Source organism: Malaclemys terrapin, chromosome 4 (assembly GCF_027887155.1).
Source record: "Malaclemys terrapin pileata isolate rMalTer1 chromosome 4, rMalTer1.hap1, whole genome shotgun sequence".
Lineage (NCBI taxonomy): Eukaryota > Metazoa > Chordata > Testudines > Emydidae > Malaclemys > Malaclemys terrapin.
The window spans coordinates 46,535,676-46,563,437 of NC_071508.1; the positions used below are offsets into that span (position 1 = coordinate 46,535,676).

The 27,762-nt window shown below is 40.9% G+C and overlaps 1 protein-coding gene across 2 annotated transcripts in view; it reads left to right on the forward strand.

Annotated features, from left to right (window-relative positions):
• KCNQ1 (potassium voltage-gated channel subfamily Q member 1) overlaps positions 1-27,762 on the forward strand; it is a 559,181-nt gene that overhangs the window by 193,088 nt on the left and 338,331 nt on the right. For both annotated transcript variants that reach the window (XM_054028151.1, XM_054028153.1), the window contains exons 7-11: positions 3,265-3,375; positions 5,197-5,292; positions 6,422-6,550; positions 10,762-10,900; positions 19,745-19,865. In XM_054028151.1, the coding sequence (XP_053884126.1) occupies positions 3,265-3,375; positions 5,197-5,292; positions 6,422-6,550; positions 10,762-10,900; positions 19,745-19,865 (596 nt within the window). The remainder of the gene's footprint in view (positions 1-3,264; positions 3,376-5,196; positions 5,293-6,421; positions 6,551-10,761; positions 10,901-19,744; positions 19,866-27,762) is intronic.

Sequence of the window (27,762 nt, forward strand, 5' to 3'; positions counted from 1 at the left end):
CTATCTAATTTTTCAGTTCAAATATGCATGTACTCGTTGATAAATGAGGTACCTTTTGACTATGGTGATGACTACTCAATTTGTGAGGTCCTGTGAGGAATTAAACCCCCAAATTAGTATTAAGATAAAGAAAAATATTTTTTACTCTGTATCAGTGTTTTTTAATAGCTATTTTTATTTTTTTATTCAGATAGATGAAATTAAGCCATTATTTGAACAGGGATTTTTGCTTATTTGCTAATTTGCTTGACTGCAGATTAGAGAGTTAGAACCAATTTGCTTTGAAATTTAAGATGGGATGTGTGAATCTCTATACTTATAATTAAGCCATAGACTTCTTCAGTTCCACATCTACATTAAAAAATACTTTTATTTGTTTTGTTATGGGATTTTTAAATTAGAACTTTATAAAATGGTCAATGGCTTTATTGTCCAGCCTTTGATCCAGTTCATGATCAAAAGATCTTGTGATCATCTTAATGAAAGTGACATAATTCATCTAGACCATTTGATATTTTGGAACTGCTTCACAGATTGCTGACAATCAGCTATGTTGGGTTATAGATCTGTTGAGTCTGTTGGATTTCTTTTTTCTTCATGACATCTGCTGAGTTGGGATAAAACCCCTGATTTTCATAAGAGATTACCTAATCAAGCCCAATTAGGTGAAAGGCCTACCAAGGGTTGCCAACTTTCTAATCGCACAAACCCAAACACCCTTGCCCCACTCCTTTCCCAAGGCCCTGCCTCTGTCCCTCCCCTTCTGAGGCCCCGCCCCTTGCTCTCCCTGCCCGTCACTCACTTTCACCGGGCTGGGGCAGGGAGTTGGCTCTAGGCTGAGGGGCTCGGAGCATGAGAGAGGACTCCGGGCTGAGGCAGGGAGTTGGGGTTCAGGCTCTGGGAGAGAGTTTGGGTGCAGGAGGGGGCTCAGGGCTGGGGGTGAGGGCTCTGGCTGGGGGTATGGGCTCTGGGGTGGGCCAGGGATGAGGGGTTTGGGATACAGGAGGGGGATCCGGGCTGGGGCCAAGGGGTTGGAGTGAGGGAAGGGGTGCAGAAGGGAGTGCGGGCTCTAGGAGGGAGTTTGGGTGCTGGAGGGGGCTCAGGGCTAGGACAGAGGGTTGGGGTGCAGGAGAGGGTGGGGGCAGTGCGCAGAGACCCCCTCGCCACCCCTGTGCGTAGCAGCCAGAGGGATGTGCTGGTCGCTTCTGGGAGCTGCGCAGAGCCAGGGCAGGCAAGGAGCCTGCCTTAGCCCCACTGCGCCACCAACTGGACTTTTAGCAGCCCAATATCTCCCAGATTCCTTTCAATAGCCATCGGGAGAGCGATGCTGATTGCAGTAGACTCCTGGCCAATCTGGGAGGGTTGGCAACCCTACTTATAACTCTGGTGGGAAGTACCTTATTCATGGAACTTCACTACAAGAGGAGTTCCTAGGGAGAGGCATGGCCATGAAAAGTGGCAACAGGAGCTGACTCAGTGTCCTTGCCTGTACAAACACAGCTCTAGCAGCCTTGTCTCAATTGTAAGATTATTCCATGAATATTAGTTTCATTTTGGCTCTGAGTCCCACACTGTTTTCCAAAGGGTGACGATGGCAGACTGATTTGTGTTCCCGAGAGAGACTCTAGAAAAAGTCTACAATTAACTTGTTTTGTACCTATTAAAATTACTTTGATGTATTTCTTACCTGAAGATTTTTCTCTGCGACTGCAAATGTGCTTGAAAACACTCTTTATTAAAGAGAAGAATTATCTGTTTATACATCCTTGCTCAGAGAGAGATGCTTTAGTCAATGTTTTAACATTGATCAGTTCCTCCCATTAGCATATGCCCTCAATACTGGCTTTAACCAATTGGATATTAGGAACTTATCCACTGAACTTAATTAAGTCAGTCTTTCCTGTGAAGCAATGTAATTACGCCTGAGATCATGCCAGATCCTCAGGCCCTAAGTTAGCAGCAGAGCTGGTCTCGGTCGTTCTACCAATAACAGTGCTGTAAAACTAGCAAGCTGACAATTATTCAAACATTGCCTTCTCTTTTAGTATCAGATTACAATACCAATTTTGAGCGAACAAAGTATAATTCACACACTACCAGGAGGTGCATATAAATATTTTCTGCAGTTGAAAAATGTGCTAATTTGTATTTTTACCATGAGGTTTTAAAAACAAAAGGATAAACACTTGAAATATCTAGAAGAGTAAACTTTGCCTTACATGCAAACCAAGCCTGATTCCCATAGTTGATTTCAACAAAATTAGTGAGTGCTCAGCAAGAAGAGGTAGAGTGCTCAGAACTTTTAAAAATCAAGCAACTTATGCTAGAATGAAAATTATACTGAGCATTTTTATATATTAATACAGTACAATATAATAACTATGCAGATACTACTCTGAACTTTGTTTAACTGTGTAATGTTGGACAGTTACAGGCTTATGCTAACACCTTTAACTCTCTGTACCCATTTATTTTATTGAAATTAACACAACAGCATCTAACCTGCTTAGTCCTTTTGAAAATCCTACTGAGTCTCTATTTGCATTATTAAGCAACTAAATACTTTTGAAAATCTGGCCCAAGGTCCTTGCCCATCTTTGATGTTACTCCTGTTACAAGACAGGAGTAACCTGATGGATGCATAACAGCAATCACATTAATGCAAGTTGACTGGGTTTTTGCATTCAAATTTTTCTTTGGCATTATCTTTTTATAGAATTTTTTCCAAAAGCAAGAATTTTCACAAATGAAGAGCTTCAGTTTTGAAAAATCCTACAATGGGTGACTAAGCTAATCAATTAAACATGGAATGCAACCTTTCTTCCCCTTCCCCCCAAAAACAAAACAAAAAGCCTTGAAAATGAAAAAATGAAAACAACCTCCCTGAAATAGCAAATACACACCAAGAAATAGCATAGAGAGAGAGAAGAAAAAACTGAAGAACAAACTAAAGTTTCAACTTCAAGTTTCCATTCATATTTTTTTAAATTAATAATTTCAAATAAAACCAAAATGGTTGTGCAGACTTTTTCATTTTTTTTAAAAGTGTACTTTCTTACATTTTTTTGTGTGTGGAAAAACTTTTGATCAGCACTACAATTTAATGGCAATATAGTATAATTCTTAATATAAATGCTTTGTGTGAAAAATAGACTTGTGCATAATTTTGCATCTTTGATTGTAACCAACTGAATATGCATGTCAAAAAATGAATGAAGGCTATGTTAATATTTTCTATAATGCCATATGTACTTCTCTTTACAGGTGACTGTTACAACTATTGGTTATGGGGATAAGGTACCTCAGACGTGGATAGGAAAGACCATTGCATCTTGTTTTTCCGTGTTTGCTATCTCATTTTTTGCCCTTCCTGCGGTAGGTTCTGTTATGGGTTATTTTCCTGACAGTTTGTTCTTAAATGAATTAATGGACTGTTGCATCTTTTATGAATATTTTCAGCGTGCCAACATTTTTTAAAAATATCAAAAGTAGCTAAAAAGAATTTTTGTGTTTCCTTATTAATTTTATACTGTGTTCTATTCGGTGCAGTCTACATTTGCTAGAGTTTAAATGAGAATACCTTTCTTTTTAGGTTTTAGAGGTGTACAATACATTAAATTCACATGGTAATCATTTTTGTGAGTGCACTAATGCTGATGATCTAGTTTTTTAAAGCCCCAATGCATCAAAAGGACTTCAGCATGTGCTTCAGTGTCATTGATGGCAATGGGTTTAAATACTCTGTTGAATAGGGATGAATGTAAGCATTTGCTTTGCTGAATCAGAAGATTTAAACCTTTATTAGAATATGCATAGAAGTGTTTTAACAGGTATAAACTTGCATTGTTTTTGTCTGTTCTTTTCCATTCTTATCTTCACCCCCCTTTCTATTACTCAGAAATGATCTTTGATAAATAAAATGACTTGTAAAGCTATTTCTTTGGTCCTGATTTTTTTCTGAACTTAATGTCTTCAGAGATGTTTTTAAAGTAATTATTCTGACGTCTTTATGTCCATGAACATGCTTATAACTTGCCTGGCAGATTTCCCAGTTAGTTGTAGCTGTAAAATAAGTTTATTTTCAGTGTTATTTTGATACAAAGGAGAAATAATTCATCTGCTTTTTGCATAGGACAACTAACAATAGTTAGGTGTTGTCCTCCTGGTAATAATAATTGGTTTATAATAAGCCTTATATGCTTCTACCTTGTCCTAAGAGCATGTTCAAAAAGAAATACTAATGCAGCTAAACACAACTGGAATGGGTCTTTGGGTCTACTGCAAACCCTTAATAATTCCAATACTAAATGTAGCATGGTTCACTTGTTTAATTGTCATCGCCTCTGTGAAATGAATTTCAGAGAGAACAAAATGCATTTCCTATTAATTTCTAACTGGAACATTTGATGAATGGCAGAGTTCAGTACAGTAAAGCCAAGGTAGCCAGCTGCTCTGTTGTCTTGCCTACACTGGCATAATTAGAACTCACTATTCTCTAGTGGTGCAGTTAGAGGCCATAACAGGTCTCAGTTGTTTTTACCACTGTGCTGTTAAACCTTACATTAAATGTCTCCACAGAGGAGGTGATAACTAAACAAGTGAACTGGACTACACTTACTTTTGGAATGGTTTACTAGACCTCATATATTAATTGCTCTTGAGTCGGGTCAGATGACATGGTGGTAAACTCACCTGAGTCCTGAAAACACTTCAGCTTCCACCATTGCTACCACTGGTGGAGAATCATAGGCCCCAATTTTCCTTCTATTGATGCATCCAAAAAAAGCTTGCTCATGACTTAATAATACATGGACTTCTCATCACACTGAAGGGGTAGGCAAATCAGGGTAAAGACACTCTTTCAGATTTGACTCTTCATCTGCACAAGCAGTGATGTGGTTTTCAGACTGTGAAATACCATCTACGCTTATTCTCTAGAGGGTTGATCCAAAACCGAAAGATTTCCATTGACTTGTATGTGCTTTGGATCAGGCCACAAAAGAACTAACATTTTAAGTTCCAAGAAGAAATTCTAACCGAGACTGAAAACTACTGCATATTAAGTCATTTCCCCTGAATAATTATCTAAGTTGTTTATGATGCCGAATAAAACTTTATTAATATGATGTAATTTGGCCAGAGTGTTGAAATATTTTTTTTCTAAACGTTAGATCTTTATTTTCTTTCTTCCCTTAGGGAATTCTTGGTTCAGGCTTTGCCCTGAAAGTACAACAGAAACAAAGACAGAAACACTTTAACCGTCAAATCCCAGCCGCTGCATCTCTTATTCAGGTACCTGGACTGCTATATTTTAAATGCATTTATTTTCTCCCTTTTATCTCAGGCTGAGTGTGTTTATTTTCAAAGCTGCCTGAAGGATTTGGACACTAAATTCCCATTTAAAAATTAATTGGGAATCCAGATCTCCTAGGTGACTCTGAAAATCCCATCCTTAAAGGGAAAATTGTGGCCAGAGCAATTGGAAATATTCTCCACAAAAGACAGTGCAAACAGTTCAGATCAGCTGTTTTAAAGTTCTTGCAGAAAAATATCCTGTGATGGTTGGTTGTTTGATACAAGAATCGTTAGAGCTGAACTCTTTTATCTTGCAGCAACTACAAATTAGAGCTGTGCAGTTACCAAAATTTCTATCCTACAGAAAATTTTGCATTTTCAATAAAAAAACAAATGAACAAACCAAAACTTATTACAAATCCAAACAAAGGGTCAGTTGTGCAAAATTTTCCATGGGATGAACACTTTCAAAAAAATTCCAATTTGGAGGACCTAAAATGGAATTTTTCAAAAATGTCTGGTCTGAGCTCTCTGGGCTCCCAGGAACCCAGCTTGCCTGGGGAGCCCGGGGAGCCTACCAGGTAGGTTGCCATGGAGATTGAGAGCTCCAGCTTCCAAGAGCCTTGCCAAGTGGACAGTTGGGGAGCCAGCTTCTCAGGGAGTTGACTTCCTGGGAGGTCAGGCAGACCAGGAAGTCCCATTTTACAGATAGGGACGTGAAGCACAGGATAGGTTAAGTGATGTGCCCAACCAAGGTCATGCAGGGAGTCCGTGCAGAGCAGGGAATTCAACTGAGATCTCTTGAGTCCCAGCCCAGAGGGCTTCCTATGAGCCTATCCTTCCCTCTTCATGTTGTCCTGACCCTGCTTATTGCAAATAAAAGATGTGGTTAAATAAAGAACATTTCTCCCCCTTTTTTGTTTATCAAACAATTTAAAATTAGATGGATTGAATTTACTATATGAGGATTTTCCACAACACCAAATGATAAATTACTCTTCATTTCTGAAGGAACCTGAACACATCAATAATTTCTAATATCCTCTTTAACTTTCTGGAAAATCACATTTTAGAAGCTCTAACAATGAATCTATTGTAATAATTGTACTGCTAACATTTATTTTAGACTGCATGGAGGTGCTATGCAGCAGAAAACCCAGACTCTTCTACATGGAAAATATACATAAGAAAACCTGCCAAAAATTATCATTTGATGTCACCTAGTCCAAAATCAAAGAAATCAGTAATGGTATCGGTAAGTAACCCTGGTTTCCTTTCCCATTTTGGTAGTTCAGTGAATACATTTGCTTGGTAGATTAAATTGAATTTGCTCATTCTCCAGAAGCTATAAATTGTATTTGTATTACAATATATTGCTTGAACTTAAAGTTTTGTTTTTTAAATGAACATTGGGATTTTCCAGATAGAAACATTTACATCTGTAGTTTACTTTGCTGCAATTCACTGGTTTGACTTTGATGGACATGAGAGTTTTGAGGGACACAGCAGTGACATAACTCACTTATATCAACCAGTAATTGAATGCAGGACACTGCAAAATAATGATCAATGGGAAGATAAAGCGAGCACTTGCCCTTGCAATGGTAAAATACTGTGCTGCTCTCAAATATTATTCTTATGGCTCAATCTGCCCTTTTGGTAATAACACAGTGTGTTTATATACAGTAGCCTTTCATGTCAAGTGATCTCAAATAATATATGTTCTTATACAAACAAAACTGTGTATATACAGTATAATTAAAATAAATACCTAGTAGGTAGACTGAACTGTATGAGGCAGATAAAATTGAGTTCCACTTGATTTATATGATTTGGGTGTGTTGGATAAAACCTGAAAAAAATGAAGTCCTATTTGCTTTTCCTCAAGCAAGAGGACCAAATTTCCAAAGAGCAGAGGCCCTCCTAAACTTGCATTATGCAAACGTGCACACACCCACATTTTGAATAATTGTGTCTGCAAATACCCATTTGTGTCTCCGGCTACCCAGTTTGCATGTTTGTTCTTACAGACACAAGAGGGCTTCCGCTTCTTAAGGAATTGCCATTCATGGTCCCAGGGTACTACTTTATAAGAATTTTGTCTGTGTGTCCTTGGCTAAAATGTCCTGTTCCCCCAACTTTGTGGAGTATGCTAGTTAGCTGCCTCTTTCTCTCCCCCCACCCCAGAATTAGTTGCACCTCAGTGATATTCTATGTAAACGGTTTGTAAAGCACTTCAGAATATTTTGGTATGAGAGGCACTTTGCAAAAATGCATTTATATTATGCATTACTTCACCCATTCCGATTGTAGCTATTTTACAGTGCACCGCAGAAGTATGTAACAGGCTTGCCCAGAAAGTGAAAAAGAATATTGGGCCAGATCCTTACCTGGACTAAATAGGCATAAGTCAATTAATGTCAATAGAGCTATGTCTGTTTGCAGCAGTTGAGGATCTGGCCCATTGTAGCCATGAAACCACAAGTGATTTATGTAGGCAGTATGATAATCTTGGTTTACCTTCCGAAAAATTATTTTGATTTCCTTTCCTAATTTGCCGTTATCTTTATCAAGCCACTTTTGTCTAGTTTATAATAGCTAAATTAGGAGGGTACTATGATTCTTCAGCACAGAAGCCAGTACCTGTTTATTTTAAATGTGTTATCGAATAAAGTTTGTAACATACATGACTCATTGTTGAATTAGCAGGGGGTTTTTTTACTAATAATTCCAATATGTATGATCCTAGGAATTATCCTGTTTAAAAAAATCATCTTGCGAAATAAGCTGGCAATGATAATGAGAATAACAATCTAATATTTGTAGTGCCTTTTCTTGAAGAACCCTAAACCACTCTGCATCCTTTTACTGAGGGAATTTTGCAAACTACATACTAGAGAGAAGCTGAAATCTCAATCTGAAATCAGCGCTCCTTCAGATTTCAGAGAGGGATTGGATTTCAGTCCTGACCTCCTGTTTCTACAGTTTTATTTGCAGGTTAATTCTAAACTTGGACATGGTCTATTTTCAGGCTATGGTTCAGATGAAGCCAAAATCAAACCGGTGATTTTGTGAGATTTCTGTCATTTGTGACTGAGTGAAGTCTGACCAGAACAGCTAAAACCATCAAATTTGAACCCAAAACCTTTATGAAACCTTAACTGCATCTGAATACTGCTTATCTCCACTAAATATACAAAAGGTGAACACCAGTAGAAAAACTCAGATTCACGTTTGGATCTGGTTGTGAAAGTTCAAGAAGTTTCAGATCCGATGTCCTGTTTTTGATTTTTCTCTAATAATATATACCCCCCCAGACACACACACACGTAGAAATTATTTAAGGTTGCAAAATCAAACACTAAAAACTCAGGAAATGCTAGAATTAAAATTTCTTGTGCAACCTTAATTCTGCACCCTTGCAAATATGTATTATTATATAATTGTATGACCACATAATAATATTTCCATAGACCCCTGCCTGATTTAGCACACAGGATGATGCTCTGTGAACGCAGCCAGGGTTATGTATGAATGAATGAGGCTAAGAAGAGTAGTGTGGAGTATGAGGCTTGGCTCAACAAACAAGAGTTGTGAAGGTTATAGAATTCTTAACACCAGTTAGTAAAATGAGATATGTCTACAGTTCATCGTCTCCTGGCTTCTAGCCCAATGCACCTTCCCATAGATAAAAAGGAATTTTGTTGGGAAAAGCAGTGGGAAAATTCATTTTGTCTGTGTCCTGCCTGTTTGATGGTTCCGTTCTATGCGGCACGCTGAAGAAAGACTGTGGAGAGCTTGCTCAGTGTGGGTGGAAGCTTGGATGATGTAACAAGCCTCTGGCAAGCTCTGTTGATCAGAACAGACTGCTGGTGGCAATATTCAATATCTTGGAACTCTGCCAAATCTGAATGGGTTTTTGTGCGCACATCAAAAAGCACCTACTTGACCTCAGGACTACCCCTGTGTTAAATTTCAAAGTTGTGCCATATACCACTGGAAGCATTAGAGTTCAATAAAAACTTATCTTGACTCTTAAAAAAAAAAGAAAAGAAAAGAAAAACCCACAGGGGAGATGTTAGGCAACCTTTATATATAGGAATAACATCTCAGCTGAAATACAGCTGTTTCTGAAGTGAAATGTGATCACCGTTTTAACAATGGAAAGTAACACAAATGTTGAGGACCATGAAGCATGTCCCCCGTGGTATAGCATGGCACTGCAGTCAACCGGCCACAGTTTCCCTCCCGAGTTTTCAGTGACTTCCTTGGCCATCGGCATGGTTTCATTTGCTGAGGTGAGTTGGCCCTCCAGCTAAGTCACAAAAGTCCACCCCTTCTGGGGTATTCAGAGTCCAAAGGAAAACACTAATCTTCCATCATGGATCTGTGCCAGGCACACAGTAGTCTCTGACTCTTCTTTTCCCAAGCTCAACTTCCAGCCCTCCTGGGCTCTGGTTAGTCCTTTCCTCCTCTCCTTAACAACAAGGCTCATCGCACCCTTTACCAGGGTGGCAGCATTGAGGGAATCCATTCCCACCTTCTACAATGGGTTCCAGGCCCTAGGAGCCCTAAATAAAAGGTCTTTCTACTCCCTGTAGCCAGAGCCTGATTTACACCTTCTGTGCCGCTAGGCACAGCATCTTTAGCACCCCTCCTCCCTACAGCTGACCTTCATGTTTTCCTTAAAAAATGAAACATTTAACCCACTTTTAACTTTTAGGCACTTCTAGAACACCGGTGCCCCTAGGCATGTGCCTACTGTGTCTAATTGGAAATCCGGCCCAGCCTGTAACCACAAGCTGCCCTGCTTCTTCTTCACAGGCCTCTTATCCTCCCTGGGATCAACCCTCTTTGCCCCTAAAACAGGGTGACCACATCCCTCCTTCCTGGGGCTATGCTGTAATCCTTATTGGCTTTCCTGGCTTAGCCTCATGGGGGTTCAGTTTCTGCTCCAGGGAGCCTCCCTCTGAGTCTTCCTGGACTCTAGATTCACGAGTGCTATTCCTCACTACCTTCAATCATCTTGTGACTGAGCTCCATGCAGTTGTTCTATGAGCTGAGTGTTAGTCACCTGACTAAATACCTGGCCTCCATTCCCAGCTTGACAGCTGATTCTCCCAGAGAACACTTTTCCTTAAAGGGAAACGCCTTAGAACAGGGTTTTGCTGATCCAGGCCCCGCTGCCTTTAAAGGTGAGAGACTATGGATGGGAAATGAAAGATAGTACTATAATCCAACTGGAAGGAGAATTCAGATGGGCAGACTGAATTTACTCAGCTTAGAATTTGGCCAGGATACCAGGATTAATATCCTACTCTTGTGAACATTGTCATGGGAGTTTTTAATGAAAACAAAATGGTCAGACTCCCCTCTGTGGTTAATCTAATCAAGTAAATTTCATTATTGAGGAGGCACTCTAGTGTGTGTTCTTACAAGAGATCTAATTTGTGTTCATATTTTTAGGTGAAGAAGAAGTTTAAGACCGAGAAGGACAATGGACCTTCTTCTCCAGATAAAATGTTAACTGTTCCACATATCACTTATGACCACGTGATGGATGATAGGAAGTCTGACTTTAATATTGATGCATATGAAAATTCTGGTAAGAAATTCCTTTATAACATACATTAAAATACTGGGCTATGGACTAATTACACAAAGGATCCTAGTTACGATGGTTAAAAGTGTGTATGTGTAGGAGAGGGGATTGTGGTACTGCCGCCTCCCTCCCCCTTTCTTAGGAGTCCAAACAAGGATTATTTTCTGTTTGGCTTTGGCCACTGGCTAGTCTTGATGAGGCCCAATAACTCTCCTCATGAAAATGCTCCACTGCAGGTAGGAGAAACCTTCAACCTTGGCCTATCTGACAGGAGAGCTAAATTCTCTGCAACTGATGCCACCTGGTACTTAAGTCAATAGGAGGTACTATAGTTGGCCACCAACTCATCCTCCTCATCCCCTCTTGAGGTCCCTTCCAGTCCTACGATTCTATGGCCTCTTCCCAGACTAAATTCAAGTGAACCATATCCACAGTATGCTTACACCCAAACTTTAAACAATGAACCATGGCTGCTCTTGAAATCTGGTTTGTCACTGCAAACCATGTATGCCCTATTCCCCTCCTGGGGTTGGTTTTGGAGTTAGAAAGCTATTACTTCAAGTTCATATAATGTAGTATTATAATAATATCATTTAGCTGTTTTATATATATATAGCACTTTTCATAAATGCAGATGGTCTTCTGTGTAATTCATCAGTGTAGATTTCTTTTGTGGGACGGAGCCATACAGAAGGAGAACGGAACCGGTTTTATAGTCCTGTTGCAATTAGAATCTTGTTGCTTTTAAAGTTACACTGTAAATTCATCAGTTATTTTACATATGATTTCTTTTTTAAGTTATTAGCATATTGTATTAAAAGCTGTTAACTTCTGTGTTTTAATTCTGGCAAAAAGAATGTTAACTGAAGCAAATGAGGTATAATTTTTAAAAGTACATTTTACAGATCATATAGATTTTTAAGCTCTTACATTTTTTATTTAGAAAGTTGGCTGACTTTGTTTAAATTTAATGGTCATTAAAATGAGGAGGAGATTGCAGTGTTTATTGAAACCAGGCATATTTTAGTTCAGGCAGGAAGTCTAATCTCCTTATGTCATTCTGGTGCACAGCAGTCCTGATCTGCATCTTCCCTGCTTTTTCATTCCTCCTGGGCTTCTCCTGAGTAACAATTGCCACTTAAACTCAGTTGTACCAAACGCTATTGTTATTAGCAGGTGAACAAGGACAAAGTTGACTCTGTGGATCAACCATTGAGAAATATCTTCCTGCGAAACAGCATAGTAAAGAGCTTTATGAATGCCTACATTTGCCAGGTCCCATCTTTGAAATTTTTGAGTCCCTAAATCTACTAAGGGGCCATATGATTTGCAGGCAAATACTAGTGCCCCTTCAGTATCAACTCTTTATCTGTCAATCCAAAGTTTTCCTCTTATTTCTTCTGACACTTATTTTCTCTCCTTTTTATCTGTGTTCTGTCCTCTCAAAACTCTTACAAGTATACAGGACAAACAGGAATGTTCAAGTGGCTTGGTAAGTTGAGGAAAATAATTTTATATACAGCATGCCAGACTTTGACAATGTAACATGTTTGCAGTGCTCTTGTATGTGTCTAGTAGCTTGCTATAATCCCTTCACTACACAAGACACATTGCCAGACAAAAATGTGCATTCTCACACATCTGATCACAATCACAATGTAATTAAAAAGCAGAATATCATGATGCTCTTTCATAAAATACTTGTTTATTAAGTGGCAGACACCCTCCATTCCCTTGCATCATTCATAACCAAGTTATATGCCTTTCTAAAGATGACCAAACAACCAGTGATTGAACCCAGACCATTTCCTAAACAAATAATGGGGCACCGGCAAAATTTCCAGGCACAACCTCCTGTGTCGTTCATACAAAATGCATGTGTGAGTGTTGCATCTATTAAAATGCACTTAGGCATCAGCGAAGATGGATGGGCCCTTAAAAATTAAATAATCCACTTTATCTTTTTTACAGAAAATAGCTGCGGTCTGGATTCTTTGTCCCTTTAAGTCATTATGTCAGTGTGCTTTTTCTAAGTATGCTCATGGTGGAGCTTTCTTATGAGTGTTTCCTTATAACCCTAGTAGAGAATTGAGTCCAAGTACTCCAGAACTTGGATTATGCTGTCCAAAAATGTACAGGGCTGAATTTTCTACCTGGCCCACACAGAACTCGGGCACAGTGGTGATGCAACTTAAAGCTGCAGGGGGAATGGAGATGTATCTTTAATTTGCACCCACAAAGAATCATCATAACAGAGCCTCTCTCCCATACTTTTTCCCTCCTTACCCAAGAAGTGCAATTCTGATGGTGGAATAGGCAGAGGAGAAGAGGAGTATGAACAGCATAGTCACCTCTGCTTGCTTTGTCACCAAGAGATTCCCCCAACACGGGGAATTCTCAGAGAGGGCTCTCCAGCAAGTATAAAATCATTTTGTGTTTCCTACATGGGCATAAAATGAACTCGGTAGACCTGAGAATCTGGCCCACAGTGTCATCAAAATGGTTTTAGGGGAGAAAGGAAGAAAGAGAGAAGAGAAGTATATATTTTGTACCTGAGTCTAGCATGGATACAATTATACATTAAAATAACATTAAGGTTGCAAAGTGAAGCATTCCAAAGATAGGAAATGCCAGAATTAAGGTTACCTGTGCAACCTTAGGGATAGTCGTGCTCAGCCCCTGCAGCACTAGGCTGCAGCATGCTGAATTGTTCTGTGGGATGGTGCATTTGCAGTCCAGTCACCACGTAGGAGCAGTAAAGGAATGGTGCGTGCTCCGTGTAGATGGAATCTTTGGAGAATTTAGCCGCCAAACTCTGGTACATCTCTTCTGTGCCTGTTAGCATGACTGAGGTGGAGTCTCATAAATTGGGCAGTTTTTCAAGGGAACAGCAAAAGACACATCCCTGACATCAGGAGGACACACCACTGCAAAGCATGGGAGGTGCCACAGTTTCTCAACAAAACAACTGCAAGAATGGTTTGAATGATGGCAAAACAACATATTTTTTAGCTAATCTCATTCTTGGAAACAACTGAACCATTTTGGCTGAAACTCCCCCAAGAAATTCAGCCTGAGGCAGACAGGCTGAGGGAAATTTCAGCCCAAATGGTTAAAGTTTAGCAAGGCTATAAGCAATTGAGAGCAGGTTGTTATAATGGGAAATGTCCACCTATAATATAATGTACTAAAGAGCCAAAAAAATGACAGGAAATTACTTTATGACCTCCAAGGGCCAGATTGAGTCTGGTCCTTATTTGGGTATACAGTTGTGAGAGGTAGCGCACAAGGAGACTTATCTTGCTGGAACTTGTATGGACTGTGGAAATGTCAGGCAGAATTACCTTCCCTGCACTCAGGGGAATAGAAGGGAGGCTCCATCCCTATTCCCTGGGGACACATGGCTCCACAAAGGGGACAAGGAGAAGGCATAGATATGGCCACACCATGCTGCAGAACAGGGTAGGTGCATGAGGGAATATTAATCTACAGCCCATAAGAGTTTAGCAGTAGATCTTCTTCCACTGTGCATGGGAAGGTAGAGGGAGGCAGAATGCCTCCCCTTCTGGGGACTTAGTTTCAAATGATACTAAAAAGAGGCAGAAAATACTCATCAAAGCATTTTATTTATATTTAATCAATAGTAAATGAAAATACTTGCATTAAAACTCATTTCCTCAGTGGTTTTCCCTTTTTAATTTTAAAGATCACAGGTGCAACACAGACTTTGCATTAAAGACACACATGTTGCAGTCTCTCCAGCTGTCTCTTTTTTTCTCCTCCTTTTTCTGTCTCTTGTGTGCATCTTTGCTGTGACTCAGACCGTCAGCAATCCTGGGCATCTCTTTCCGCACAGCAGTCGTCCTCCAGTGCTCCTCCTTCTCCAGGTAATGCCCCCATTTCAATGATCCATCTCCTTTGCAACTGCCAGTATTTCAATCTTTGCATTGCAAAGTTTGGACTTTGCCCATTATCTGAGGTAAAATGAGGTTTTACCCCTTCTCCTCTACCCCACCCCCCAAAAATGTTGATTTTTTTTCCCAGTGGAAATTTTAATATTGAAAAATTTCAGCTGAAAACCAAAATATTTTGTTTTTCAGGCATTCCATTTTTTAACAAAAAATCGAAATGTTCCACAGAAAGCAGACACTATTCATTTAGTTGAAAAACAGTTAAAATGGAAAAATTTAAACCAGCCCTATAAAAGAGTTAACCTATTTGCCCATTGTATGTAAGCTGATTAGTATAAAATCCGAGTTGATTTCTTAAAATATCTTCTATTAATATATTGTAAAACATTTTTACTACAGTACTTAGGTATCCCTATGCAAATACCAGACTGTTGGAAAAATTCCTGTATAAATCTAGTGCTTGCTCCTTCAATCATTGGAATATTTAGGGTGGCAGAAACTTGTAAGTTTTCCGATTCTAATGGTTATAATGTTTTCCCTACAACTTAAACTAAATGTTCCTCGCTGCCTCTCTTGTCTATTTTGTGCTCTGGTTAATTCATGAACATAGATTCCTTTCTTTACAAAAACATCCTCTTTTTCTTTTTTTACATATCTGTAGACAGTAATATCTAATACCTGAGAGGAAGCATGTCCAGTGGTTAGGACCTGGGTTTCAAGTCCCTGCTCCTCCAAAGATTTCCTATGTGACCTTGGGCAAGTCATTTAGCATTTCTGAGCTTCCATTCTTCATTTGTAAAAACCTATTTCACAGTGAGAATAAGTACATTAAAGATTGTGAGTTGGTGAGATATTGCCATATAACTACCTCATATAAGAAGACCAAGAGCCAACCATTTACTCATTTTATTTTTTTATATCTCACATTAGGCTTGTAAGTATCCATACCATGGGGACGTTTGAGCAGGGGAGACAGTAATTCATGGTTTTGGTATAGATTTTTTTTTAAAATTTTTGAATTTATCTGACCGTCTCCAGAGTTCATTGGACTGGAATTAGGACAGATTTTTCACTAGATCAGATTTGCTTCTCCCTGCTTAGAGGAAGCAGTTGTGCACCAGCATTGAGGAATAGGAGTGGGTGCTTCAGACCAGGACTGGCCATGAACTGTTCCAGAAAATTCCAGGGGAAAGAAACTGGCAATAGCTTCACTTTAAAATAAATATAATGCCCATATTATTATCTTCTTGTTACTCTCAGGAGAGAGTGTATCCTTATATTTTTCAAATCAGGTGGGGGACAACCTTAATTTCTTCTTTCCTTTTTCATCTGTCATTTCTGTCCCTTTCTGTCTTAAACAGAAAAGCAATAATTGTAACAATCCAACAATTACAAATCCTCTTGCAAGCAATGTCTTATGTGGGTACAGCATAACAAGTGCTTGGCAAGCACCGCATGTGGCTTTAAGTTCGATAGCATTGTCGTTAGTAATCAGAATGTGTGAAGAGACTTTTAGACTTCTCCTTAGGAAATTGGTGAGTTTTCATCCACGCCTGGCAGAACACTGAATGTTCAGTATTTATTTAGTAACAGACAAGAAGTCAGTTTAACAAAAAATATTTAAGGCCCTGTAAAGTTGTACATTTTCAGCTGGAATTCTTCTGCTCTTTTTCATAACCTCTGTCCTGACTGTGGCTGTGTTAATCCAACGGATATTACTCAGAATAAAAAGCTGATGCTGAAGTTCGCTGCTATTTGCTATATAATTCTCATTGTGTTAGTGCCAATATTGGTCCTAGAGTAATACTGTGGTCAAGGAACCCTGCTTTTAAGCAGCTAGTACTGGAGTAAAACCTTGCTGTATTTTTAAATTTTTCCAGATGTTCCCTATCTTGCTCCTATTGAAGTCAATGAAAGCAAAACCCCCATTAAGTTCATTGGGAGCAGGATCATGCACTTGATCTACTCCTTACTAATAAAATGGTCAAGAATTGTGAGTTGATCCCCTCCCTACACCTCCTGATTTGGGCTAGTCATCGAAGGAAGTGTAAATTGACATCATACTTTAATTTCAGGGTTATAAATCTTCCGAGGCCTGTGTGCATTGTGAAATGTTCATGACTTCCGGGATACAAGGCATAGCGGACCTGTGCCTTTAGTTAATGCTTCAAAAAACCTGCATTTGTGTTTATGGATTTCTGTGGTGTTTATTTTACTTTGTGTTTTAATCTTATTTCTCTGTGTTGCTGCTTGCTGTCAGACTGTAAAGTGCCTTGACAAGTATGAGAGATATTCTGTAAATGAATAAATAAATGTTTCATAGAATGATATAGCTAGTTGCCCAGGATACGGTTGCTGTAAAGTGGCCACCACTATCAACATTTGTTCAGCTATTAAAGAATGTTGTTTGATGTTATTTCCTATTGTTTGTTTGTATAACATCATGCACATTTATGGTGCTATATAAATATTATAATAAAATGTGACGTATAAGGAAATTTTATCACTGAGTCTTAATCATGGGTAAACATTCACTTTTTAATGTCTGCCATTGTAATTATACTCTAGAAAGTTGTTTTAAGGAAGAAACATGAGGTAGAGATTACTTTAAAAGAGAGAATTAAATTCTGCCATTGGTTATGCTCATGTATTGTTGCCTGAGCATAAATAAGATCGGGCAATGGTCCATAGTGTGTCAGATTCTTATCAGACAATATTTCTTAGTATCACATCTAAAGTGTCCATCACTGTAGCATCTGAGTGTTCTTTATTTAAATGCTCAAATATGAGGGACACACACAAATGGGAAGTAGGCCTCTACTCCTGTGCTTCCCAGAACAATGATAATTTTAACACAAATGGGCCTGAGCTCCACCAAATGGAAAATTTTGTATTAGCTGCCTGAACTGGAGGTTCTTGCACAGCAGCTTCTCCTTTGCTATAGGATTTGGCATTAGGGTGTCACATGAAGGAGAATCTGGGGAACTACAGACTGGTCAGCCTCACCTCAGTCCCACTGGAAAAATCATAGAGGTTCTGAAGGAATCTATTTTGAAGCACTTGAAGGAGAGGGAGGTGATCAGGAACAGTCAACGTGGATTCACCAAGGGCAAGTCATGCCTGACCAACCTGATTCCCTTCTATGATGAGATAACTGGCTCTGTGGATATGAGGAAAGCAGTGGACATGATATATTTTGACTTTAGCAAAGCTTTTGATATGGTCTCCCAAAGTATTCTTGCCAGCAAGTTAAAAAAGTATGGATTGGATGAATGGACTATAAGATGGATAGAAAGCTGGCTAGATCGTTGGGCTCAATGGTTAGTGGTCAACGACTCAATATCTAGCTGACAGCAGATATCAAGCAGAGGGTCCCAGGGGTCGGTCCTGGGGCAGGTTTTGTTCAACATCTTCATTAATGATCTGGATGATGGGATGGATTGCACCCTCAGCAAGTTCACAGATGACACTATGCTGGGGGGAGAGGTAGATACCCTGGAAGGTAGGGATAGGGTCCAGTGTGACCTAGACAAATTGGAGGATTGGGCCAAAAGAAATCTGATGAAGTTCAACAAGGACAAGTGCAGAGTTCTGCACTTAGGACGGAAGAATCCCATGCACTCTTACAGGCTGGGGACCGACTGGCTAAGCGGTAGTTCTGCAGAAAAGGACTTGGGGATTACAGTGGACAAGAAGCTTGATATGAGTCAACGGTATGCCCTTCTTGCCAAGAAGGCTAACGGCATATTGGGCTGCATTAGTAGGAGCGTTGCCGGCAGCTTGAGGGAAGTGATTATTCCCCTCTATTCGTTTAATTTGTTAGTCTCTAAGGTGCCACAAGTACTCCTGTTCTTCTTTTTGCGGATACAGACTAACACGGCTGTTACTCTGAAACTCATCCCCTCTATTCGTCACTGGTGAAGTCACATCAGGAGTATTGTGTCCAGTTTTGGGGCCCCCAATACAGAAAGGATATGGACAAATTGGAGGGAGTCCAGTGGAAGGCAAAGAAAATGATTAGGGGGCTGGGGCACATGACTTATGAGGAGAGGCTGAGGGAACTGGGCTTGTTTAGTCTGCAGAAGAGAAGAGTGAGGGGGGATTTGATAGCAGCCTTCAACTACCTGAAGGGGAGTTCCAAAGAGGATGGAGCTAGGCTGTTCTCAGTGGTGGCAGATGACAGAACAAGAAGCAATGGTCTCAAGTTGCAGTGGGGGAGGTCTAAGTTGGATATTAGGAAAAACTATTTCACTAGGAGAGTGGTGAAGCACTGGAATGTGTTACCTAAGGAGGTGGTGGAATCTCCATCCTTAGGGCATGTCTTCACTACCCGCCGGATCGGTGGGTAGCAATCGATCTATTGGGGATCGACTTATCGCGTCTAATGAAAACGCAATAAAATCGATCCCCGATGGCTCTGTTGTCGACTCCGGTCAACTCACCCCCATCCTCACAGCCAGGTAAGTCGACCTAAAATACGCAACTTCAGCTACGCTATTCACGTAGCTGAAGTTGCGTATCTTAGGTTGACCCCCTCTCCCCACCCCGTAGTGTAGACCTAGCCTTAGAGGTTTTTAAGGCCGGCTTGACAAAGCCTTGGCTGGGATGATTTAGTTGTGGTTGGTCCTGCTTTGAGTAGGGGATTGGACTAGATGACCTCCTGAGGTCTCTACCAATTCTAATCTTCTATGATTCTATGATCAGATGTTGAAATTCTTGTGCAAGAAGAGAATTTCTAAGTCTCAATTTGCTTTCATTGCACCCTTATCTTGTTTACAGATTTATTCTAGTATCCTTATTTTGTTTTTAAGTCTATCTTGTTTGTACCTTTTGAAATATTATAATATGTCCTCATAAGCAGTAAATCTGTTGAATAGCCCTTTTAAAAACAGCTACAAGCTACTGCTCTAACCCTTATCTGCTTATTTCCTCACAGTGAAAAAGAGTCCTGCATTTTTAGATGTGAACACGGTACCCTTCATCAGGACCAACAGCTTTGCAGATGAGCTTGACCTGGAGGGTGAAACATTGCTGACCCCAATAACTCACATCTCACAGTAAGTCACTAACTATTGAATCATGCAGTCATTGACTTTAGACTAGTGCAGTTGGAGGAGCTGAAATATGGCACTGATAGGGCTCTCTCAGATATTTGTGTCAAACTGTTTTACCTTGAAGTTGGTATATTCTGTCCTGCGTGCCAATAAATCTTAATGTTGACTTAAAGAAGAGTTCATTCTTCTGTGACATGAGTTTCTGGTTTTTAGCTAATGTCCATGGACAGCTGGTGGTTGATAGCCTCAAGATTTTCCTAGAAAGATACTTTGTGAAGCGCTCTTCTATTGAGTATTATGTTACACTCAGCACCGTTCTCCACAGAAATATCTCCAAAATGTGTGTCTTGAAATGTTTCTTTCCTGAAATACAGGCCTTTTGTTTTCAACTGTAAACCCTGTAAAAGTGACACTTTCAAGGTGACATACAGTAGAGAAAATGATCATTTGTGCCCTTTATTGCTGCTTTGTGATGTTGTAATGGTAGCCAGAAAATGGGTTGCACTTTTTGTTTGTTTCCTTTTAAAGGGTTCTGTTTGTCAGCTATGTTAGAAATATTAGGCCCTGACTTCCTATTTTGTGCTGGAGGAGTCCTCAGAAGAGTGGAGATCCAGTGGAATTATTATATTACAAGAGAAAATGGATTGAAACCTGAGCAGTTTGAGAGGAGAAGGGATTTTTATTAAGACAGTTTAAAACCCTTCATGTTGTTTTTTGGTTTTGTTTGTTTGCTTTTATTAGCACCTATTTAAGTCAAACTCCTGACTGATACTTGGGAGAAACCTTTTTCTTCATCCCTGCACTAGAGGACTGAGCGAGATTCTCCCACTCCAGTTCACAGAGTACTTCAGCAAAACCAGGCAAGAAAATTATTAACTGCTACTTTGCCTGCTGGTCTCTGTGTATTCCCTGGTGGGTGTACACCTGTACTCCATGTGCCTGGAGTCGGAGAATTCTTGAAAGCAGTGTCCGTTGGTATGCACGTGTGCCTTTGTTCTCCTTGTACCTCCAACTGAGGAGGTAAAGGACAGAGCGGACTGACCTCTCTCCAGTTCCATCTTAATCACTGCATGGCCTGAGTCAGAACAGTCAGACCCAGGTTGGGGGACCTGGCCTGACTCAGCAAGGAGGCTGCCTCTTGTGCCATGAGGTTTGACTTAGGAGTGAGGAAATCTGCTCCCACAGATCCCCCATTGGGGTCTTATCGGGAAGGCAGGGAATGCTCTGATAAGCATGAGAAAGACCTTTCTCTAAGTTGACTTCAAAGAGGTCTGATCCAACCCAGCCTAAGTTGAGTAAGATCTTCCTGCTTAGCCCATGAGGATTTAGAATATCTTAAGTCTCAGGGTCATGACAAGAAAGTCCACAAATCCAGGACTTTGTTGGAACCGGACTGCAGTCTGGCAGCAACACTGGAACTGATGGCACCAATAAAAGGCGACCATTGGGAGATTCAGCCACTGATGGTACTGGCACTGCCTCTCCTGACTGTGGCGCAACAAACTCTAACTGCTCCCCCTCCCCCACTAAGCAAGCCTCTTTTGCGAGAATGGCAGAATTTTACAGCAAACAAAAGGTCTACATTGTCAGCTAAACTGTTTAAACACTCATGTACTTGTGGGAGGAGAAATGTGAAAATCTTGTGCTGAAAGATTTCTTATTCGCTCAGTCAGAAGGAGGAAGTAATAAATTTTCATAGGCCTTCAGGCAGGAATAACTGAGGAGCAAAACTAGATCTGACATTTTCCTTTGCAGATTTTGTTTTAATACACCACATGAGTCATGGACTTGTTTCTTTTAAAATAAGCTTTGGGGTCAAGATCTTCTGAGTATCCTCCTTGGATTTGGGAGTCACTCAGCAATAAAATGGTATGCTTATAATTAGATCAATTAACTGGTGTTCTATTTCAGAAAGTTTTTTTAATTTATGAAAACTTGCAGCAGAATTCCTTTGCACGTATACATTCATCAGCTGAAGATCCTCTCAATACATCAGCAACCTAGTTTGTTAGTAGCATGTTTGTTTCTCATTTTTACTTCCTAATTCCTCAATCCAAATCTGTGGTATAATCCTGCAGATGCCCTGGTTGTGAGTGCCAAAGTGCTGCAAAATATACCTCTTTTTATAGTTTATGATATTGAGCTTCTCTAATGTTAACAGTGAAAGACAGTTTGTTAAAGAAGATACAAATGGGTAGGACATTTTTTTTTCTTTAAAAAAATCTTGTTTCAAATTACCAAGGATGTAATAGCCTTAGACAATGGATGTTAACAGATTTTTAAAGTTCTGTTTCACTTAGATGTTGCGCATATCACTTATAATGCAATGCATATATGTCCTGAAAAACATAAAGTAGTCCTAAAAATGAGAGGGCATCAGACAAGGAGGATGATTTGTACATTGAAACTTTCACAGTTTTGTACTATCAAGTAATGTGCTGTGTATGTCAAGTAATAGATCTGATCAAACATTTGGGGACGATGACACCCAAAGTATTTTCGCTTGGCTTTGCTAGTGAAACAAGTGGTGTGCTTATGTGGATTATTGAAAAACAAGTTGCTGTGTTGCATTTCAGTATGTATGTGATACTATGATCCTAAGGCAAGTTATGGTACTACTAAACTTTTGATTGGACTTTTCCTTGCATTATTTGGACACATGCTTCTTTCTCATTCTTCCCGTCAAAGACTATAAGGAGCAAATGTATATAAAATTGTTATATGTCATCCATTCCATGTGTAGGACCTGAAAGTTCGGCGTCCGGATATAATGTTAGATGTGAAATTTAGGACTGAGCAATATACATACTGTCTAACAAGTGCCCACTCCACACCAATTGTACAATTTGCGATATAATAAAAACAAAAGTGGTTTGTGGTTACAGATCTTTGTCATATGTATGACTTAAGTTGCCACAGTTGAAAATTATGATTCATTTCCCAAGGGAATCCAGAAATGTGCTTTTTTTATGTATTTGTGGCTGTGGTTGTGAATGTCTTTTACTTCCTTAAAGTCCATTTTCTTTAACATATATTAAAAAAATAGTGCTTCGTATTTAGCAATCTGTATTGATATAGCACCCATCATGCAATTATGTATTCCAGAATACATTAAAAAAATCTAACTATAAAAACTAATAAGTGTGGAAAAGTCAGATCAAATGAAACTGCAGCTTAGACTTTAATAGCAATCCATATTCTGTAGAAGAAACAGCGGTGTGAAGACCATTTCAAAGCCCAGGTGCATAACAAATTGCATCTCTTGATCCAGGGATGCATAGATTTGGAATTAGTAAGAATATGTGCTGTTGAATTATAGACCCCTCATAACATATGAGTTAGTTTCTCCAGAAGACTCTGGAAATGAGCCCCAGAATAGATTTTGATTCTATAAGGCACAAAAGCATGAGTAAGACTTGCCCTGTTAATTGGAGACATATGATTGGCAACATACCTGGAAATTGATTTTACCTCAGAGTTTAAAAATACTTCCTTTTGACAGGCAATGTAAATCCTGTGGCAAAAAATGTAGGTTACCTACTGTACTATTAGCAGAAGTACTTGGCAACATTCATATTAAAAGGAATATGGCTACATTTCAATTTGTCTCACTTACTTTGGACGGATAGTAACCTTTTATACCTCAGAATCTCTAGTATTGCACTTTTTAGCATGCTAGGCATAGCCTTAAAATCTCTTTACAATTCATAAATATCTAAGGTCCTGGCCCTGCAAAGATTTATGCACTTAGTTAACTTTAGGCAAGTGAGCAGTCCCACTGAACTTAATAGGACTATTCATGTGCATAAAGTTAGTTGTGTGTAAATCTTTGTGGGATTAAGACCTAAATATATATTATAAAAGTATTTCTCTGGAGATGAATAAGCTAATTACTGATGCCCAATTCTATGATCTTTCCAGGGGGATATTGCATAGGGAAGGACTGCTGTATCGGGCTATTTGTTTAGAAAACTCTAATTGAAAAATTCATAAATACTTGAGAAAACAGGTATACAAGGTTAAGTTTGAGCCTCAGTCTTCAACCAAGAACATGGTTAACAAACTGCAAATATAGACCTATAACCAGGCATAGAAATGTACAATACGATTGCAAGGGACAGTGATTCCATTGCTTGTCTCCATCTTTTCATACTTTGAGAACAAGAAAGGCTTCATAAGCAGGAACATCCAGTCTGAGATGCCACAGTCCCTGTGTGTGTGTAGCTGTCAATTCTTCTTCGAGAGATGTCCCTGTGGGTGCTCCACTCTAGGTGTTGGTGCGTCCCTGCACCTTCACTCGGAGACTTTTCATAGCAGTACTCGAATTGGCCACACATGCGCAGAGGCTGCCCCCCGCAGTGAGTCTAGGATAATAGTGCGCATGCGTGGCCAATCTCCTCAGTTCCTTCTCTACAGTCCCCGGCCTGAGACGGAGCTCAGCAGACTCGTTAGGAAATCCCTCACTTTGTTACTATTACCTGTTCTAGTAGTTAGTTTGTTGTCAGTTCTTGTTAGTGTAGCTCATTAGTTCTTTTATCTGTTAAAAAAAAAAAAAAAAAATTTCTCTCAGCCGCAGCCGCTTCTACCATGCCTGGCTCCACAGGCTTTAAGCGCTGCTCTACGTGTAAGGACGCTATTCCGCTCTCTGATGGCCACTCTCATTGTATAAAATGCCTGGGGGAAACACACATTCCCCAAAAATGTGCCCACTGTACCAAACTCAGTTCCAGGGCACGAAAGGACAGGGAGCTTAAACTGAAACTGCTCCTCCTGCAGAAGTCTATCGGGTCAGTTTCAGACCCAGGAGCCGACTCCAGCTCTACTGCCCGCCACAGCCCCCCTGCTTCAAAAAAACTGAAGAAAGCTACAAAAAAGGGGCAGCCCTCTCCAGCAAAGAAGTTGGTGAGGCACAAAAGTGCCTCAGGCAGGTCAACACTTTCCCTGCCTGTGTTTCCTCGCCTCAGCACTTTTGAAGAGCCGGGCTCCTCAGGCACCGCACGAAAGCCGCCTCAGGCTGCGGCGGCGGCGCGAAGCTCCGGTGCCGAGGCTTCAGGCTTTCAGTTGCCTGCCTCGTTTATGGCACCGTTCGGCACCGAGACGAACACGGTGCCGACATTCCCAGCCTTGCCTGACCCTGTGCGGGCTGATGTTGTCCCCCTGGCACCTACCACGGCACCGGCAATCGCAGCACAGGCTGACAGGGAGATCAAAGGAAAAACCCCTGCTCAGAGGAATGTTCCCTCAGGGCAACTTCCTCCTCCGCAGCTTTCACCTCATGCAGGAGCCTCACCTTTTCAATTCACTCAGACAGCAGATCTATTGGTCTCACCTATTCTGCAGTCTCCCCTGATAAATGCCTGTTTTTCTCCAATGCTGGATTCAGGATCAGAACAACCTTCCTCCAGTGAGGAGGAAACTGATCCACAGGCAGTTTTTTCTCCTTCTCAAGACTCCCAGACCCAGATCAACAGGGGTTACAAAAAAACTACCTCAGCCTGTCCTCAGTATCCTGCCCCATGGGGAGTGAACCCTTGGATGGCAACACCTATGCCCTACCCACCACCTTGGCAATGTTGGGCACCATGGGCATCGTACCCCCGAGAACACATGCGCTACGGCACTTCGACCAGGCGCAACACCGGTTTAGCACTGCCTCGTGACGGACCTGCCAGTGACATAAGATACCAGGCAGCACCGTCACACTCCCAGGAGCAACTGAGTCCTGCTCCTATTCCAGCAGAGTCCGACGTAACGCTTGAGGAAGCCTTACTTCCCCTTCCTCCAACCCCGTCGGATGACTATGCCAAATTCCAAGACCTCTTTAAAAGAGCTGCAGGTGACTTGAAAATTAACTTAGAGGAAGTCACTGAACAACGGCATGAACTAACAGACATTTTGCAGCCCTCTTCTTCCTCTAGAGTGGCATTACCAATCAACATAGCCCTTTTAGAACCCGCTAAATCCATCTGGCAGAAGCCACTAGCCTACCTACCTGTAAACAAGCGGACAGGAAGTACTTCATTCCTTCAAAGGGCTCTGAATTCCTTTTTACCCATCCAGCGCCAAACTCATTGGTAGTGGACGCAGCAAACCAGAGGGCCAAACAACAGTACGCCCGCTTCACACCAGCCAACAAGGACAGTAAACGCCTGGACCTCTTCGGCCGTAAAGTATATGCATCCTCAACGCTACAATTTCGCATAGCTAATTATACCGCAGTCTTTGCAAAATATGACCACAAAAATTATAATAAATTCATGGATTTTATTGATCACATCCCAGAACAGAAGAAACAACAATTCACAGCTCTGGTTTCCGAGGGACAAACCATATCACGCACCGCTCTCCAAGCGGCTCTCGATGTAGCTAACACTGCAGCAAGGTCGACCTCAGAAAACAAGGGGTCGTAATATTTCCTTACCTAGACGATTGCCTCCTCAAAGCTTCAACGTTTGACGAAGCTCTCCGATCCATACGGCTTACCATCGATTGTTTCCTATCTTTAGGCCTGCAAGTAAACAAAAACAAATCCACATTATACCCCACCCAACATCTGGAGTTCATAGGGGCATACCTCGACTCCCAGACGGGGTTGGCATCTCTCCCACCAGCTCGCTTCAATTTTATAAGTCAACTAGCCACAAGGATTCGCAACAGTCCCCCGGTGATTGTCCGGGACTGCCTACAAATACTAGGTCACATGGCCTCGTGCACCTCCGTCGTTCAAAATGCACGTCTATATATGAGGTGCTTCCAAGCGTGGTTGGCCACGGTGTACAGACCGAATGTGCACCCTCTAAACAAGACTCTCTCCATACCTGCCCGAGTCAAAGATTCTCTACAGTGGTGGACAATTCACTCCAACCTCTGCTCTGGAGTCCCCTTTCTTCAGCAGGCTCCATCCCTCATACTGATGACCGATGCATCTCTGACAGGATGGGGTGCACACATGTCTCACCACACAGCCCAGGGACTTTGGTCTTCAACCGAGACCTCTCTCCATATAAATGTCCTAGAACTTCGAGCCATTCGCAATGCGTGCCGTCAATTCCTACCACTGATCAAGAACCAACACGTACGCATAATGACAGACAATATTGCATGCATGTTCTACGTGAACAGGCAGGGGGGAGCTCGATCCCAGTCCCTGTGCACAGAGGCTATGAAACTCTGGAACTGGTGCATTGCGAACAACATCCGGGTATCAGCGGCCTACCTTCCTGGAGTGATGAATACCACAGCGGACGAACTAAGCAGACGTTTCCCGTGGGATCACGAATGGGAATTAAACGAGCACATTATTCGCGACATATTCCGCATTTGGGGCTACCCAGTAATAGACCTCTTTGCAACTGCAAAAAACAAGAAATGTCCCAATTTTTGCTCCAGAGCAGGGCTAGGCAAACATTCCCTGGGAGACGCATTCATGATCCCATGGCACCAAAACTTACTGTATGCATTTCCCCCGATACCGGTTTTGAACAGGGTCCTGATAAAAATACGAACAGATGGAGCCAAAGTGATCCTAATTGCCCCATCATGGCCCAGACAGCCCTGGTTCCCATTTCTCACCAAAATGTCCATTCGACCACCAATCCCCTTGCCTCTCATTCCGAACCTCCTATCACAACAACACGGCCGTTTTCTCCACCCCAACTTATCCATGCTCCACCTCAAAGCATGGTTCCTACATGGTTCTTCCAAAATGAACTAGATTGTTCTGAACAAGTTCAAAGAGTGCTCCTGCATAGCAGAACACAATCTACTCGCACCACCTATCTATGTAAGTGGAAACGATTCACACACTGGTGTTCAACTAAACAACTTAGTCCCACGTCAGCACCTCTTCCGCTCATACTTGACTACCTATTGGACCTTAAGCAATCCGGCCTTTCTTCCA